Source organism: Ochotona curzoniae, unplaced genomic scaffold (assembly GCF_017591425.1).
Source record: "Ochotona curzoniae isolate NIBS_2020 unplaced genomic scaffold, NIBS_Ocur_1.0 patch218, whole genome shotgun sequence".
NCBI classification, from domain to species: domain Eukaryota; kingdom Metazoa; phylum Chordata; class Mammalia; order Lagomorpha; family Ochotonidae; genus Ochotona; species Ochotona curzoniae.
In genome coordinates, this window is record NW_024466771.1 from 125862 (window position 1) to 138543 (window position 12682).

The window sequence follows — 12682 nt, forward strand, 5'->3', positions numbered from 1 at the left end:
TTTTTTTGTATTTGGTGATTTTCACATTCAGTCAGGTACTAGGATCTAATCCAGCTGGACAGGCCCCAGCTGGAGCTTTCGCGTGGACTGGCATGTAATGATCGAGCAATGTTCCATGCTAACAATCCCAGCTCCGGATTCTTATGTGGGCTGGTACATGAGTCTGACCCCTCAGATCATCCAGTCTCTCCCCTCCAAACCACTAGATCTCAGTCCCCTCATTTACCTGCAAGTACAGTGGTCCTGTTGTTGCGGAAATTCTCAGACGTTGGTCTTGGAGAAGGCCAGGATTCACCCACTGCTTGGCAGTGGTGGACAGGGAGCTGGAATCCCCAGCAGGAAGCCTGGATGCAGAGCTGGGACTAAATCCTCACCTTCCAGGTGCCGGGACCCCATGTGGGTAGCAATTCATGTCCCTGCGGCTCCACTTCCCATCCAGCTCCCTGCCTGTGGCCTGGGAAAGCAGTCGAGGACGGCCCAAAGCTTTGGGACCCTGCACCTGCGTGGGAGACCCGGAAGAGGCTCCTGGCTTTGGATTGGCTCAGCTCCAGCAATGCAGTTGCTAGGGAAGTAAACCAGCAAATGGAAGATCTTTCTCTCTGTCTCACCTCCTTCTCTCTGTAAAATCTGCCTTTCCAATAAAAATAAAATAAATCTTTTTTAAAAAGTGGGAGAAGTAAGGTAAGTCAGGAGAAAGGTTGAGCCGTTCATTCATGTAGCTGTCATTTCCAAATCGATGTGTGTCCGACACCATACTAGGTATTGCAGGGACATAAAGGCATGAAAGCAAGCTTCTCGTTTTTCCAGTTAATTTTTAAAAAGATTTTATTTATTTTTATTTGAAAAGCAAACTTACAGAGAGTAGAAGAGACAGACCTGGTTCCCTCCCCAAATGGGTGCACCAGCCAGGGCTGAGCCAGATTGAAGCCAGGAGCCAGGAAGCAGGAACTTCTTCCAGGTCTCCTAGGCGGGTTCAGGGGCCCAAGCACTTGAGCCATCCTCCACTGCTTTCCTATGCCATGAGCAGAGAGTAGAATTGGAAATGGAGCAACCAGGGCATGAACTTGTACTCTTTTGGCATGAAGCACCACAGGCAGAGAATTCGTGTGCTGTGCCACCACACCAACCCCTCAGTTTACTATCTTCAAGCACCTTGCTAGTCCAAAGTATGGACCACACAGTGGCAGCATTGGCTTCTCTGATCTATCCTAGACCTATTGAATCCAAATTGGCATCTTTACAAAATCCCCAGGTGAGAAAGCACATTGAAATTATATATAATTTATATGTGTATGTTATATAAGTTTTTATTTTTCCTGAGAAGTACTGATCTGAGTTACTTTTTAATCAGCCTGTACTTTGGAGTGACCTAGGATTTTTAAAAACACATGTCACACATGCCCAGCAACACTGTGATTTTGTTGGTGTGGAGGCCAGGCCAGGTATGGAAATTAAAAAAAGAAAAAATTCCCAGGGCGTGCTCCGTGTGCCACCTGGAAATGGAACGGGCTGCGTGAGCAATGTATGTGAGCGTGGTGGAGACGCGGTGTGGCCTACCTTCCCCCAGGCAACCTGGCTGGGGCCAGTCCCCACTGACAGAGAAATGACAGCCACGGCAAGTGGCAGTGTGCCACTCTGTATGCCCTGTGAAGGTTTGGCTGTGCAGCAGGAGGCTGAGATCAGAGTGTTTGTCCCTCGTGGGCAGCCTGGCGACCGTCTGGCTCACACTGTCTGGCATCTTTGTCTCTGAGCTCCTCGGAAACATGCCCGGCCAGAAGGGCCCTGGCTGCTTGGCGACCCAGAATTCTCCACTGTTAGCACTGTGGCAGCAGGTGCCCTGCGAGCATGCAGGACTGGGGTGCTCCAAGACACCCAGGGCCCTTATGAGGCCTTCCTGTCACAGAAAAGTGGCATGTTACATTTGATAAGGGAAAAAATATCCTAATTTACTCTAGTGCCTGCCTGGCGATGAGGCACAAAAGGAACCGTTCGGAGTATTCTGAGACTTGATGACAGAAGAATGGTCATTTTGTGTCAGAAGTAAACTTTATCTTCCTGCGCTCGTGCTGCAGGTCCAGGTCGCCTATCCTGTACTCGCCTGCTAATACAGCTTATTTCTGAGTGTCATTTTTTCAGAAGCTTTCAGCTGCAAAAGCTCTTGAATTTGCTGTCACCTCCCATCTCATTCCGAGACCATCCTCTCATCTGCCATTCGCATCATTGGAATCTGAGAATCTGCTACAGTGACCGTTGTCTCAGGTTGCGCCTATAGTGAGTGATGTGATTATTAACAATGGGCAGGCTTGGAAATAAATTACAGGTTTTAGGGCCACACTCTTTCATCTTTAGTCAAATCCTGCTTTGTTGCCCTGCCTTCAGTCAGCTCATTCTGTCCTCCCTGGGGAGGCCCACTGCCTCTTTGGTGACCTTCTGCCCTCACCAGTCAATGACCACCTGCCCCTCCATTCTGCCCTTGACACTTAGAGGTGCCATCTTGCCTTCCTGCTTTACAACATTATTGGATAGGCATCGATTAGGGGTCTTGCCTCCACGTTCCAATGCCTCTTTTTGAATTTTATAATTCATCTTCATTATGAGGGACAGAGTGGGAAAAAGATCCTTTATCCACTGATTGACTCTCCAAATATCCACAGTAGCTGGTGCTGGGCCAGGTTGAAGCCGGAAGATGATAGCTCAGTCTGTGTTCCCCGTGTGAGTGGCAGGGACCAAAGTCCCTGGCCATCACCTGCTTCTTCCCAGGCCATTCATTAGCAGAGAGCTGAAAGTGCAAGTACAAGCAGGACTGAAATGCTGACATGCTGATGTGAGATGCTGGGGTCCTGGGCATCATCATAGCTGCTAGGCCAGAGGCCTACCCCTAGGCCTCAATGTTTGAGTGTTCTTTTTCTATACCTTTGCACACCTGTCTTCTCTCCATTCACACTTGCTCATCCAGCTCTTCCACCTTTCTCGATTGTTCCTTCCAGGCTGTCCAGCTTTGCTTGGTTCCAGTTGCTTTCAGCCGAACCTGGCCCTCCTGCTGGGTTCCTTTACCAGGTGGAGTTACTGCCTCTGCTTCTCCCCCTGGGCCCAAGCCTACGGCTCCCATGATAACATGGTGTTTTGCTTCTTCCCCTGGATTGCTCTCCTAGCGTGTGCATTTTAGATCCTCAGTGAATGAATTGAATTTGCTGTTATTTTACACTTCTGCAAGCACAGCCCTTATACAAATAATTCCTCCCATCACTGCCGTCAGAAGCCTGGCTCTTTTGTCTGCTTTGCTGAAAAGACTTATTTTCACTTTGCATTTTACTGTCAGAATTAGTCCTGTTTCCCTTCAGTTATCTAATGTTGCTTGCGGGGGGGGGGGGGGGGGGGGGGGAGCCTTGGTTCTGAGCAAGCCCCATGCCACTGCAGGCCCCCTGACCCTGTGCCCGCTTTTTGGCCTGCAGCAGGCGCTCCCACTCTCTCATTAGGCTCAGCCGCACTGGCAGTTCTCAGCGTTGGCAGCGTGGATCGGGTCCAGGGCCCGCACTGTCTGTGTTGTTATGCTGATCGGAACAGTTAGGCGTGTTCTCTGCGTGCTTTCCCTTCCTGCTTCCACTTACACGGTGATTAGCCCCGCTGGTGCTTTCCTGCAGGGGCCGCAGGAGCCCGCAGCTCTCCCCGTGGGCAGGTGGGAGGGGTCGGGGAGCATTGTACGCTCTTTTCCCCTGCACACGTGCTTAAGTTCTCGCATTATTCTGGATAGGCTTTTGCTTATTAGAATTTTTCTAATTTTGTTTTCTCACAAATAAAGCAAAAATATTCTTTTTTAAAGAATTATTTATTTTTATTGCAAAGTCAGATATACAGAGAGGAGGAGAGACAGAGAGGAAGATCTTCTGTCCATTGGTTCACTCCCCAAGTAGCCACAATGTGGTGCTGCGCCAGTCCAAACCCAGGAGCCAGGAGCCTCTTCTGGGTCTCCCATGCGGGTACAGGGTCCCAAGGCTTTGGGCTGTTCTCAGCTGCTTCCCCAGGCCACAGGCAGGGAGCTGGGTGGGAAGCAGAGCCTCTGGGATTAGAACTGGCCCCCATATGGGATCCCGGTGCATTCAAGGCAAAGACTGTAGCTGCTAGGCTACCATACCGGGCCCAGCAAAAAGATTCTTGAACTAACTTTCTCTCATGTATGTGTGTGTGTTTAAGGTTAAGGAAAAACTTGGATTTGCACCATTTGGAAAGTTTGAAACACAGCACTAAACACATTTGTATGTCTTTTGCAGATGTAGTTATGTCTCCCATGATCTGAGTGAATGTGGAGGAAAGCCCAGTCTCTGTATGCAAATCCTGCATACTTGAACAGATTCAACATTATTTCAAAAGCTGTTAATGGATCGTTCCTCTTGTGGCAGAGTGCTGTTATCCGGAAGGACTTAGTAGAATATTGTCTCTGCTTTCCTGTGCCTCTCTCAGCTCGCTGGAGTCAGGGACCATGTGTTCTGTTGGTCTGGTGCTTACAGAACTGAGCTTGCATTTGGCTTCGGGTAGATTTTTGTGGAATGGAATATCATGAAGTGCCAACATGATATTGAGTGTTAGAGAAAGATAAAGCATTCACAAGACTCGCCTTTATCTAAAGGTGCATTTGAAGTTAGGCTCGGAAGATGAGGACGCTGCATCGAGGGAAAGAACGGGATGAGTGGGCCTGAGACTGTGCACGGGCTTCATTCCCAAGGACAGGATGGGAGAGGAGAGAGAAAGGCCCCAGCTAGCATGGTGCCCGTGGGCCGTACCTAGGGTCTCGGACACGCACTTGTGTCCCAGGCAAGTAGAGAGGAAGGTCCCAGACCTGCACGTGTGCAGAGGACAGGGTCTGGGAACCTTGGTCTCCGAGGGTGGGCAGGCAGAGCTCCAGGCCAGCATGCCACCCCACCAGAAGACTGGGCTTGGGAAGACCAGGCTGGGGAACCCACGTGCTCCCAGGCACGGGGTCTGTGGCCTGCTCAGGGAAGGGGGAATGGGGATGTGAGAGAGAGAGAGGATTGTGGAGGGAATACATTTGTTACAGGTGAAGGATGATTTTGGGGGGATTTCCACCAACAAGGCCACTGTACTTGCAGGTGAGCAAGGGGCTATGACTGAGCGGTTTGGAGGAGCAGAAGCTGGAGGATCTTTTTGCGTCAAAGTGATGTACGTGCCTGAGTTGGGCTGGTTAGCATTGAACATCGCCCACCACCACCCACCAGTGCACACAGAAGCTGAGACTGGGGAGCTCATCTGACAGGGCTAGATCACAGTACCCACCAGTGAGTGTTGAAACAGGGGATGAGTCACATTAGGCTAGGCCATGACACTAACCAGCACACAAGAGAACCAGGTCTGGGGGCAGATTCTGTGGGGGATATGTGGGTCCACCCCTGTGGAACTGCAATTTCTGTTGGTTTGCTTAAGAGCTGGGAGTGGTGACAGGCTGAGCTAGGCATGACCATGGAACCCTCCAACACTCATGGGTACTGGGGTTGGGAGTAGGCCAGGCTGGTCCAGACTGCAGCACCCATAGGCATACCCAAGAATAGAATGTGGGGCAGGCCAGGCCACAGCATCCACCAGCTCATACAAGAGTCTGGATGGAGGGGACATACAGTGCCGTCTAAGGGCTGGCACCTGCCAGCAAAGGTCAGATCTGGGTCTGGGTGTGTCCTGGTGAGGGAAATTGGCTAACTCCCCTGGTGGGCCACAGCTCCTGCTGGTGAGCATGTAGTTCAGGCCTGGGAGTTGGTCAGGCCGGCAAGGTAGTCCCACCCATCAGCAAATGTGTGGGTTGATTCTTCAGGGAGGCTAACCAGGCAGGGTCAGGCCAACCTTAGCTCACTGGTGTGTGCAGGAGTCAGGCTGGAGTGTGGGTCATACCAGGCTAGGCTATTTAACCCTTCCCAGTTTGCATGAGCCAGGGATGGGAGCAAACTGAGCCTGGCTGGGCTGCAGCACCCACCAGTGGGACTAGGGGTGGGCAGGGATAGGTCAGGCTGCAGCATCTGATGGCAGAGGCCAGGACGGAAGATGGACTATGTCGAGCTGGGTCAGAGCAACCACTGGCATGTGCCAGATCTGTGACTGGAAATGGATCTGGTTGGGAGCTTAGAGGACATCCCGGCTGGGTTGTGGGAGTGCTAGATCTGGGATGAGGGCGGCGATCTGGGCTGGACATGACTGCAGTGTCCTTCAGCATGGGTGTGGACTGGACTGGAGTGTGCCAGGCTGGGCTAGACTCCAGCACCCACTGATGCTTGTGAGAGCCAGGGAGGGTAAAGAATGGGCTGGACTAGGTCTTGGTACTGCTGAACCTTGTGAGAGCTCCATCTGGATATGGACCAGGTATGGCTGATCTGTAGTACCCAACAGTAAGAACCAGAATGGGTGTGGGGTGGTTCAGGCTATTCCTGCCCAGACAGGAGGGAGACTAAGCCAGTCTGGGCCAAGGACCCTCCAGTGTGTGCGAGAACTGCCACTGGGAGGAGAGCTGACAGAGGAGCTTGGAGAACTCTGTCAGACACAGTCCCTGCAAGTGAGTGTAGGAACCAAGACTGGGAGCAGCCCAGACCTGGCCAGGTTACAGTGTCCACTGGCATATGTGTGGGTCAGGTCTGTGGGTGGGCCAGGCTGGGCCAGTTCATAACACCCACTGGCAGGTGTGAGAACCAGGACGGGGTGCAGAACAGGCTGGGTTGGGCCACAACATCAGCCAGTTCACATTAGGGCCAGGACTGGGGGCAGTCCAGGCTGGGCTGGGTTAGGCAGTAGCACCACCAGCACAAACTGGAACTGGCGCACACCAGGCCAGGCAACTGCACCTGCCAAAGAGAGGTGTGCCATGCCAGACTCTGCCACAACACCCACCAGCACACATGAGACATGAGGGGCGGGGTGCAAGATGTGTGAGGCTAGCAGGGACTCCCCTGCTGGGTCACTGTTCCCACTGGTGAGCATGAGAGCTGGGATGGAGAGCAGAGCAGGCCAGGCAGAGCTACAATGCCTGTTGGCCTGCATGTGAGCTGGGTTAGGAGAGAGCCAGACTGGGCAATCAACTGTAGCCACTGTGTGCGTAGACCAGAGGAAGAGCAGGCTGGTTGGGCTGCAGCACCAGCTGGCGGATGCTGGTACGGGGGCAAATTCTGTGAAGCTAGGCTGTAGAGCCACCTGGAGAATGCAAGATCCAGGACTGAAGTGGGCCTAGTAGGGCGGCTGTGGGCACCTCTCTGATGGGTTTCAACTCCCACTGGTGAGCATGAGAACCAGGACTGGGGTGGGCCTGGCTAGACAGGCAGTGGCACCTGCTGGCATGAGTGTGGGCTGGATAGTGGGGTTGGTTGGGTTGAACTAAGTTCCAACGCCCATTGATATATAAGAGAGCTGAATGGGATGTGGCCTAGACTGGCCCAGTCTGCTGCACATACTGGCAAGCACAGGAACCAGGGCTTAGGGCAAGCCTCATGGGGGTTATTGGGGGTCGCTCTGACTAGACTGTAGCTCCCACTGGTGTGCCTGAGTGTTGAGTGTGTGGTGGGCATGGCTTCGCGTTCCTGTCGGCAGCTCTGACCTGCTGCAGCTCTCCGTGTCCTTTCTGACTTTGTGCTTGTTCAGTAACCGCTATTAAGTCAACACCAGCTTGGGGGAGTGGCCGCCATGCTCCGGGGAAGGGGTGACAGCCCTCACTGGAGGTTGCCCCCATTTCTGACTTGCTCTTCTGGTTCCTAGGACTGCATCGATGTAGGCTGGTGGGAAGGAGAGCTCAACGGCAGAAGAGGAGTGTTCCCAGATAACTTTGTAAAGCTACTTCCACCGGACTTCGACAAGGAGGGGAATGTAAGTCTCCATGGCTTTGATTTTGGTACCCCTGCCACACAGTCACAATTGTGGCTTCCACGGTGGGTGGGACTCGGGATGAGCATGGAGCAAATTGCAGGTAATGCTGCATGATACTGACTCAAATGTTCTGTGGCCGCAGTTCCAAGCCCTTGGCTCCCCTGCATCCTCCACACGTCCAGTGTAGGACCACTTTGCTGCTTGTCACAGTGATCCCTTCTCTGGGACTGTCATGTGTATCAAGAACAAAATGCATGTGAGAGCCTCTACTGAGAACATGGCCTCTTGGAGAGCTCAGATAAACTGTGAGGATTCTGAGGGAACTGCCTGTATCCTCCATAGCTTGGTCCTTGGGGCTGGTGACATAGTCAGTCATGTGGACAAGGCTAGAAAATGCATTGTGAGGCCAATTTCTCACTATATATGCACATGCATGTGTACCTACTCATATAACTGTGTGTGTAGGGCCTTCAAAAAGTTCATGGTAAATGAATTTTCAAAAACAAAATTATAAGGCCTGGTGCAAGTAGCCTCGTGGCTAAATCCTTGCCTTGCAAGCACCAGGATCCCATATGGTTACCAGTTTGGATCCCAGCAGCCCCGCTTCCCATCCAGCTCCCTGCTTGTGGTCTGGGAAAGCAGTCGAGGACGGCCCAAAGCCTTGGGACCCTGCACCCGTGTGGGAGACCCGGAGGAGGCTCCTGGCTTCAGATTGGCTCAGCTCCTGCCTTTGCAGCCACTTGGGGAGTGAGCCAGTGCACAGAAGATCTTCCTCTCTTTCTTTGTAAATTTGACTTTCCAATAAAAATTTAGAAGAAGGTCCTGTAGAAAATGCTTATTTAAATAAATAAATTTGTAAAAAATTTTGAATTAAAATTTTTTTTCACCAAAATAAACTTCTTTTTCAGTATGATTTCCATGAACTTTAAAAAAGAGATTTATTTTATTTTTTATTGGAAAGTCAGATATAAAGAGAGGAGGAGAGACAAAGAGGAAGGTCTTCCATCCATTCATTCACTTCCCAAGGCAGCTGCAATGGCCAGTGCTGTACCAGTCTGAAGCCAGGAGCCAGGAACGTCTTTTGGTCTCCCACATGTGTGCAGGGTCCCAAGGTTTTGGGCCTTCCTCAACTACTTTCCCGGGCCACAGGCAGGGAGCTGGATGGGAAGCGGGGCTGCCGGGATTAGAACCAGCACCCATATGGGATCCTGGCACATTCAAGACGAGGATTTTAGCCACTAGGCTACTGCACCAAGCCCATGAACCTGTAGAAGTACCCTTTGCTTCCCATTTGTATTTCCTTGGTGGGCACCCAGTTGACAATGCTGTGTTTAAAAGGTGCCAGTCCATCTTTGTGTGCCTACTCCAGCTGTGCCGTTTCTCTGCCACTAGTGTAACAAGAAATGTTGAGAACTCCAAAGCTCTTTATGGCATGAGGGGGACAGCGATTCGGTCCTGTGCATCCTGTTATGCACCTCGGGGCTCTTTATTCAGAGCTGGGATGACTTCTGCCCGCCTAAGCATGCCCAGGCCCTCTTCATGTGCCTGGGAGCTGTTACTGGATCGTGCTGGGCCCAGTGCTGTCACATCACCAAGGCTGGGTGGCCTGGATAGCTGTAATATTGGTGGATGGGCTGTGAAGGCTGCTGAAGTACCTTTGAATGATGTGTGCATTGCTTGGGCAAATGGATCTTTAAGAAGCGCATCAGTGTTGGACACCTACCAAGATTGTACCCCGCAAACTTTTCCATTGGTGTGAAGTGGCAGGCCTCGCTTCTTAGGATTCTTGACAGCTTTCCTTTTTGTTGTTGTTTGTATGAAGGGTGCTCAGTTCTACACCTGTTATTCTCTCTGAGAATCTGAGTTTGGATTCCAAAGAATCTCAATTTTTGCTCCCAAATATTTTCCAGATTCTTGATACTGAAAGTGTGATCCATGAGCCAGCAACATAAACGTTGACTGGGAGCTGGCTGGGCCACATCCCAGACTTGGTCCATCAGTGTGTGTTTTAACAAGATTCCCAAGTGATCTGTTTGTATGTTGTAGTTTGGGAGGCAGTAGCACAGAAACAAATGTTACTCTGAGTTTGGCAACTGTACTTTCCAGTACTCAGCACACATATCTTAGGTAGGAGACATTCACACAGGAAAGAAGAGCTTCTTATTCAATAAAGTCATTTTCTATGAAGCAAAATCTTCTGCAGCATTTTTACTGAAGACTAGAATATGGGTTTATTGTCCCTTGTCAGAAAATCAGTCACTGCAGAAAAGGCAGTAGCCAGTTGAAATGAGAAGGCCCAGGTATGAGGTCCGGCGGCCCTTTGCGGAGTGTGGACGTGGCCGTGGCGTCAGACTTGGATTTGAATCTAGTCTTTGCTGGATGTTGTGTAAGTGAGGCTTAGTAACTGAGTATCTTTGAGGTCAAATAGTCTCATCAATAGAAGTGAAGGTAACTATCCTACCCTGGTGAACAGATAATAAGACTAACTGAGATGATGCACGTGGATTCTTTAGTACCATGTCTAGTAGTTGGCAAATGCCCCGGTCTTTATAGGTACTCCTGTCTTTAGAAACACCGTCAGTTGAACATCCCTAATCTGAAAATCCGAAGCCCCGCGTGCTCCAAATCTAACTTTTTTTTATTATGGATACTCAGTAGGTAAAGTTTGTGCAAATTTTTCAAAATCAAGGGCACTTTTGGTCCCAGACATTTGACAAATAAGGCCCTACGCAGCCAGTGTTCCCACGAAGGTGGGCAGGCTGCAGAGCGGACTGCGAAGGAAGGAGGCCAGGCTCCCCTTGCTGAAGCTAACCCAGTATGGCCCCCTAGTGAGGGTCTCTGGGACTGCAGCTGCGTCAAGGACTTCAGCGCAGCTGACACACACACACAACTTGTAATTGATGAGTCAGGCCAGCACAGAACGGCTTCATGTTATTTCTCATATTTTTTTTTCTGGTTTTTCTGCTTGAAAATTATGTTTTCTTCTTTAAAAATAAATAACAATTTTGTGTATGTATTTACTTCATGATATAGTTCCATAAACCTGGGGGTTCAGCCCCCCGCCCCCCTCCAGTCACTCCCTTGGCATGTATTGAGTGCTGTCTCCTGGATGGCCACTGTGCCAGCTGATGGGACGTGACGTGCACACTTGGCGATTGCTCTGGTGGGCTCAGAGTGGGGCATAGCAGGTCTGCATTCTGGCAGTGGAGAGCTGCCACACCTTTCTGGGGGGATACCCAGTGTGCCTGTGGCACCTTCTCCCCCATCACCACAACGCTGACAAAGGCTGGCCGTGTCCTGGTGTGTGTGAGACTGTGACCTCCACGGGGCCTCCTGTCCCTCTGGCCGAGGGATTGCAGCAAGCCTGCCGTCCTACTAGACATTTGCCACCTGCTTCTCGGGGGGGGGGCAGTGGGGATGGCTTCAATTTTTTAAAAGATTACTTTTATTTACAAGTCAGAGTTACAGAGAGAAGGAGAGACAAAGAGAGATCTCTCTGCTGGCTCACTCTCCGAATAGTCACAATGGCCGGAGCTGAGCCGATGGAAAGCCAGGAGCCAGGAGCCTCCTTCAGGTCTCAGATGTAGGTGCAGTGACCCAAGGACTTCAGCCATGCTCTGCTGCCTTCCTAGGCCATAAGCAGGGAGCTAGATCAGAAGTGGAACAGCCAAAACTCGAGCTTTTACCCATATGGGTATCTATATTACCTCACGTAGTTATCATTGTTGTGGTCACAGTATGGTTTTGAAGGCTAAAGTAAAATCCGGGTCCTTCGTTTAAGCAGTGGTTGAAGCCTGCACCTGCCTTCCCTGCCTTGCCTTCTAGTTCCCAGTCATCTTTTAGTGGTGCAATGAGTTCATCTGGGCAAAAGTGACTCCACAGTAGGCTTTCCCCGAAACTCTATGCTGCTTACGGTGTGAAGGGGAGCCCTCCCCGGGGCAGCGAGGCTGTCATTGCGGAGTGGACTGGCTTGGCTTATCCTGGGGGAATATCTTCAGTGAGACAGCACTCAGCACCCATTGGTAGGCCTGTGTTTCTTGCTGCACCAGAGTACTGGTGAGCTGTGACAACCAGACTGGGGACAGGTCTGCCGTTTGCTGAGTTGACATTGGAACGACGATTAGAATCATTAACACGTAGGCACTGTATGAATAACAGCCACTGAAACATCATGTTGAAACACCAGTGTCAGAGCTGTCATCTTGTCATCTTGTCTCGCCAGTGGCCGGGGTCACCGTCACTCACCCAGAGTGGGGCAGATCCGTGATGGTTATGGGAGGCTGTCCAAGTGGTGTGTTTCAACAGTGGACCTTCCAGCTTGGCTCTGCAGGCAGCGCAGGGCAAGCTGAAGGGGCTGCTGTGTTTTCTGCCAGAGCATGGATTTGCCTGGTGACCACCGGCCTTTGGCAATTCCTGGTGGTCTTTCTTTCCCAGAGTTAGCAGCTCAGCTGACGGATGCTTTGGATCTTTGCCTCCAGACATCCCTTTGTAGACTCACAGGTTGGTCTGGGTAGCAGACTGCCATCTTGTAATCACGAGAAGTGATGAGTCAGCCAGGCTGGAAGGCTGCACCTGCCCCCTGTGGGCCGAGTCTCTAGAAGCCAGATTCCACTAGAAGCTATGTTGTCTGGGAAGACAAGGGAGCCAAAGGGGAGGAGTTTGCTGTCCTGATAAAAGATCTTGCTTGAGGTCCCCTCATTCTCTGAGGCCAAAAGTTTGCCAAGAGAGCCATATGCTGGATTCCGCTAAGCCCAGCTAATCTTTGCAAGAGCTTCCGCTGATGGCCTGGGCAACTTTGATTTTCTTTCTCCACTTTGATGACTGGCCAAGCCCT

At 51.1% G+C, this 12682-nt stretch overlaps 1 protein-coding gene across 9 annotated transcripts in view; it reads left to right on the forward strand.

The window, feature by feature from the left end:
- The window catches only part of LOC121166752 (SH3 domain-containing kinase-binding protein 1-like), a 187424-nt gene that overhangs the window by 113355 nt on the left and 61387 nt on the right, over positions 1 to 12682 (forward strand). For all 9 annotated transcript variants that reach the window (XM_040996026.1, XM_040996028.1, XM_040996024.1 and 6 more), the window contains one exon: positions 7741 to 7848. In XM_040996026.1, coding sequence (XP_040851960.1) covers positions 7741 to 7848 — 108 coding nt within the window. The remainder of the gene's footprint in view (positions 1 to 7740; positions 7849 to 12682) is intronic.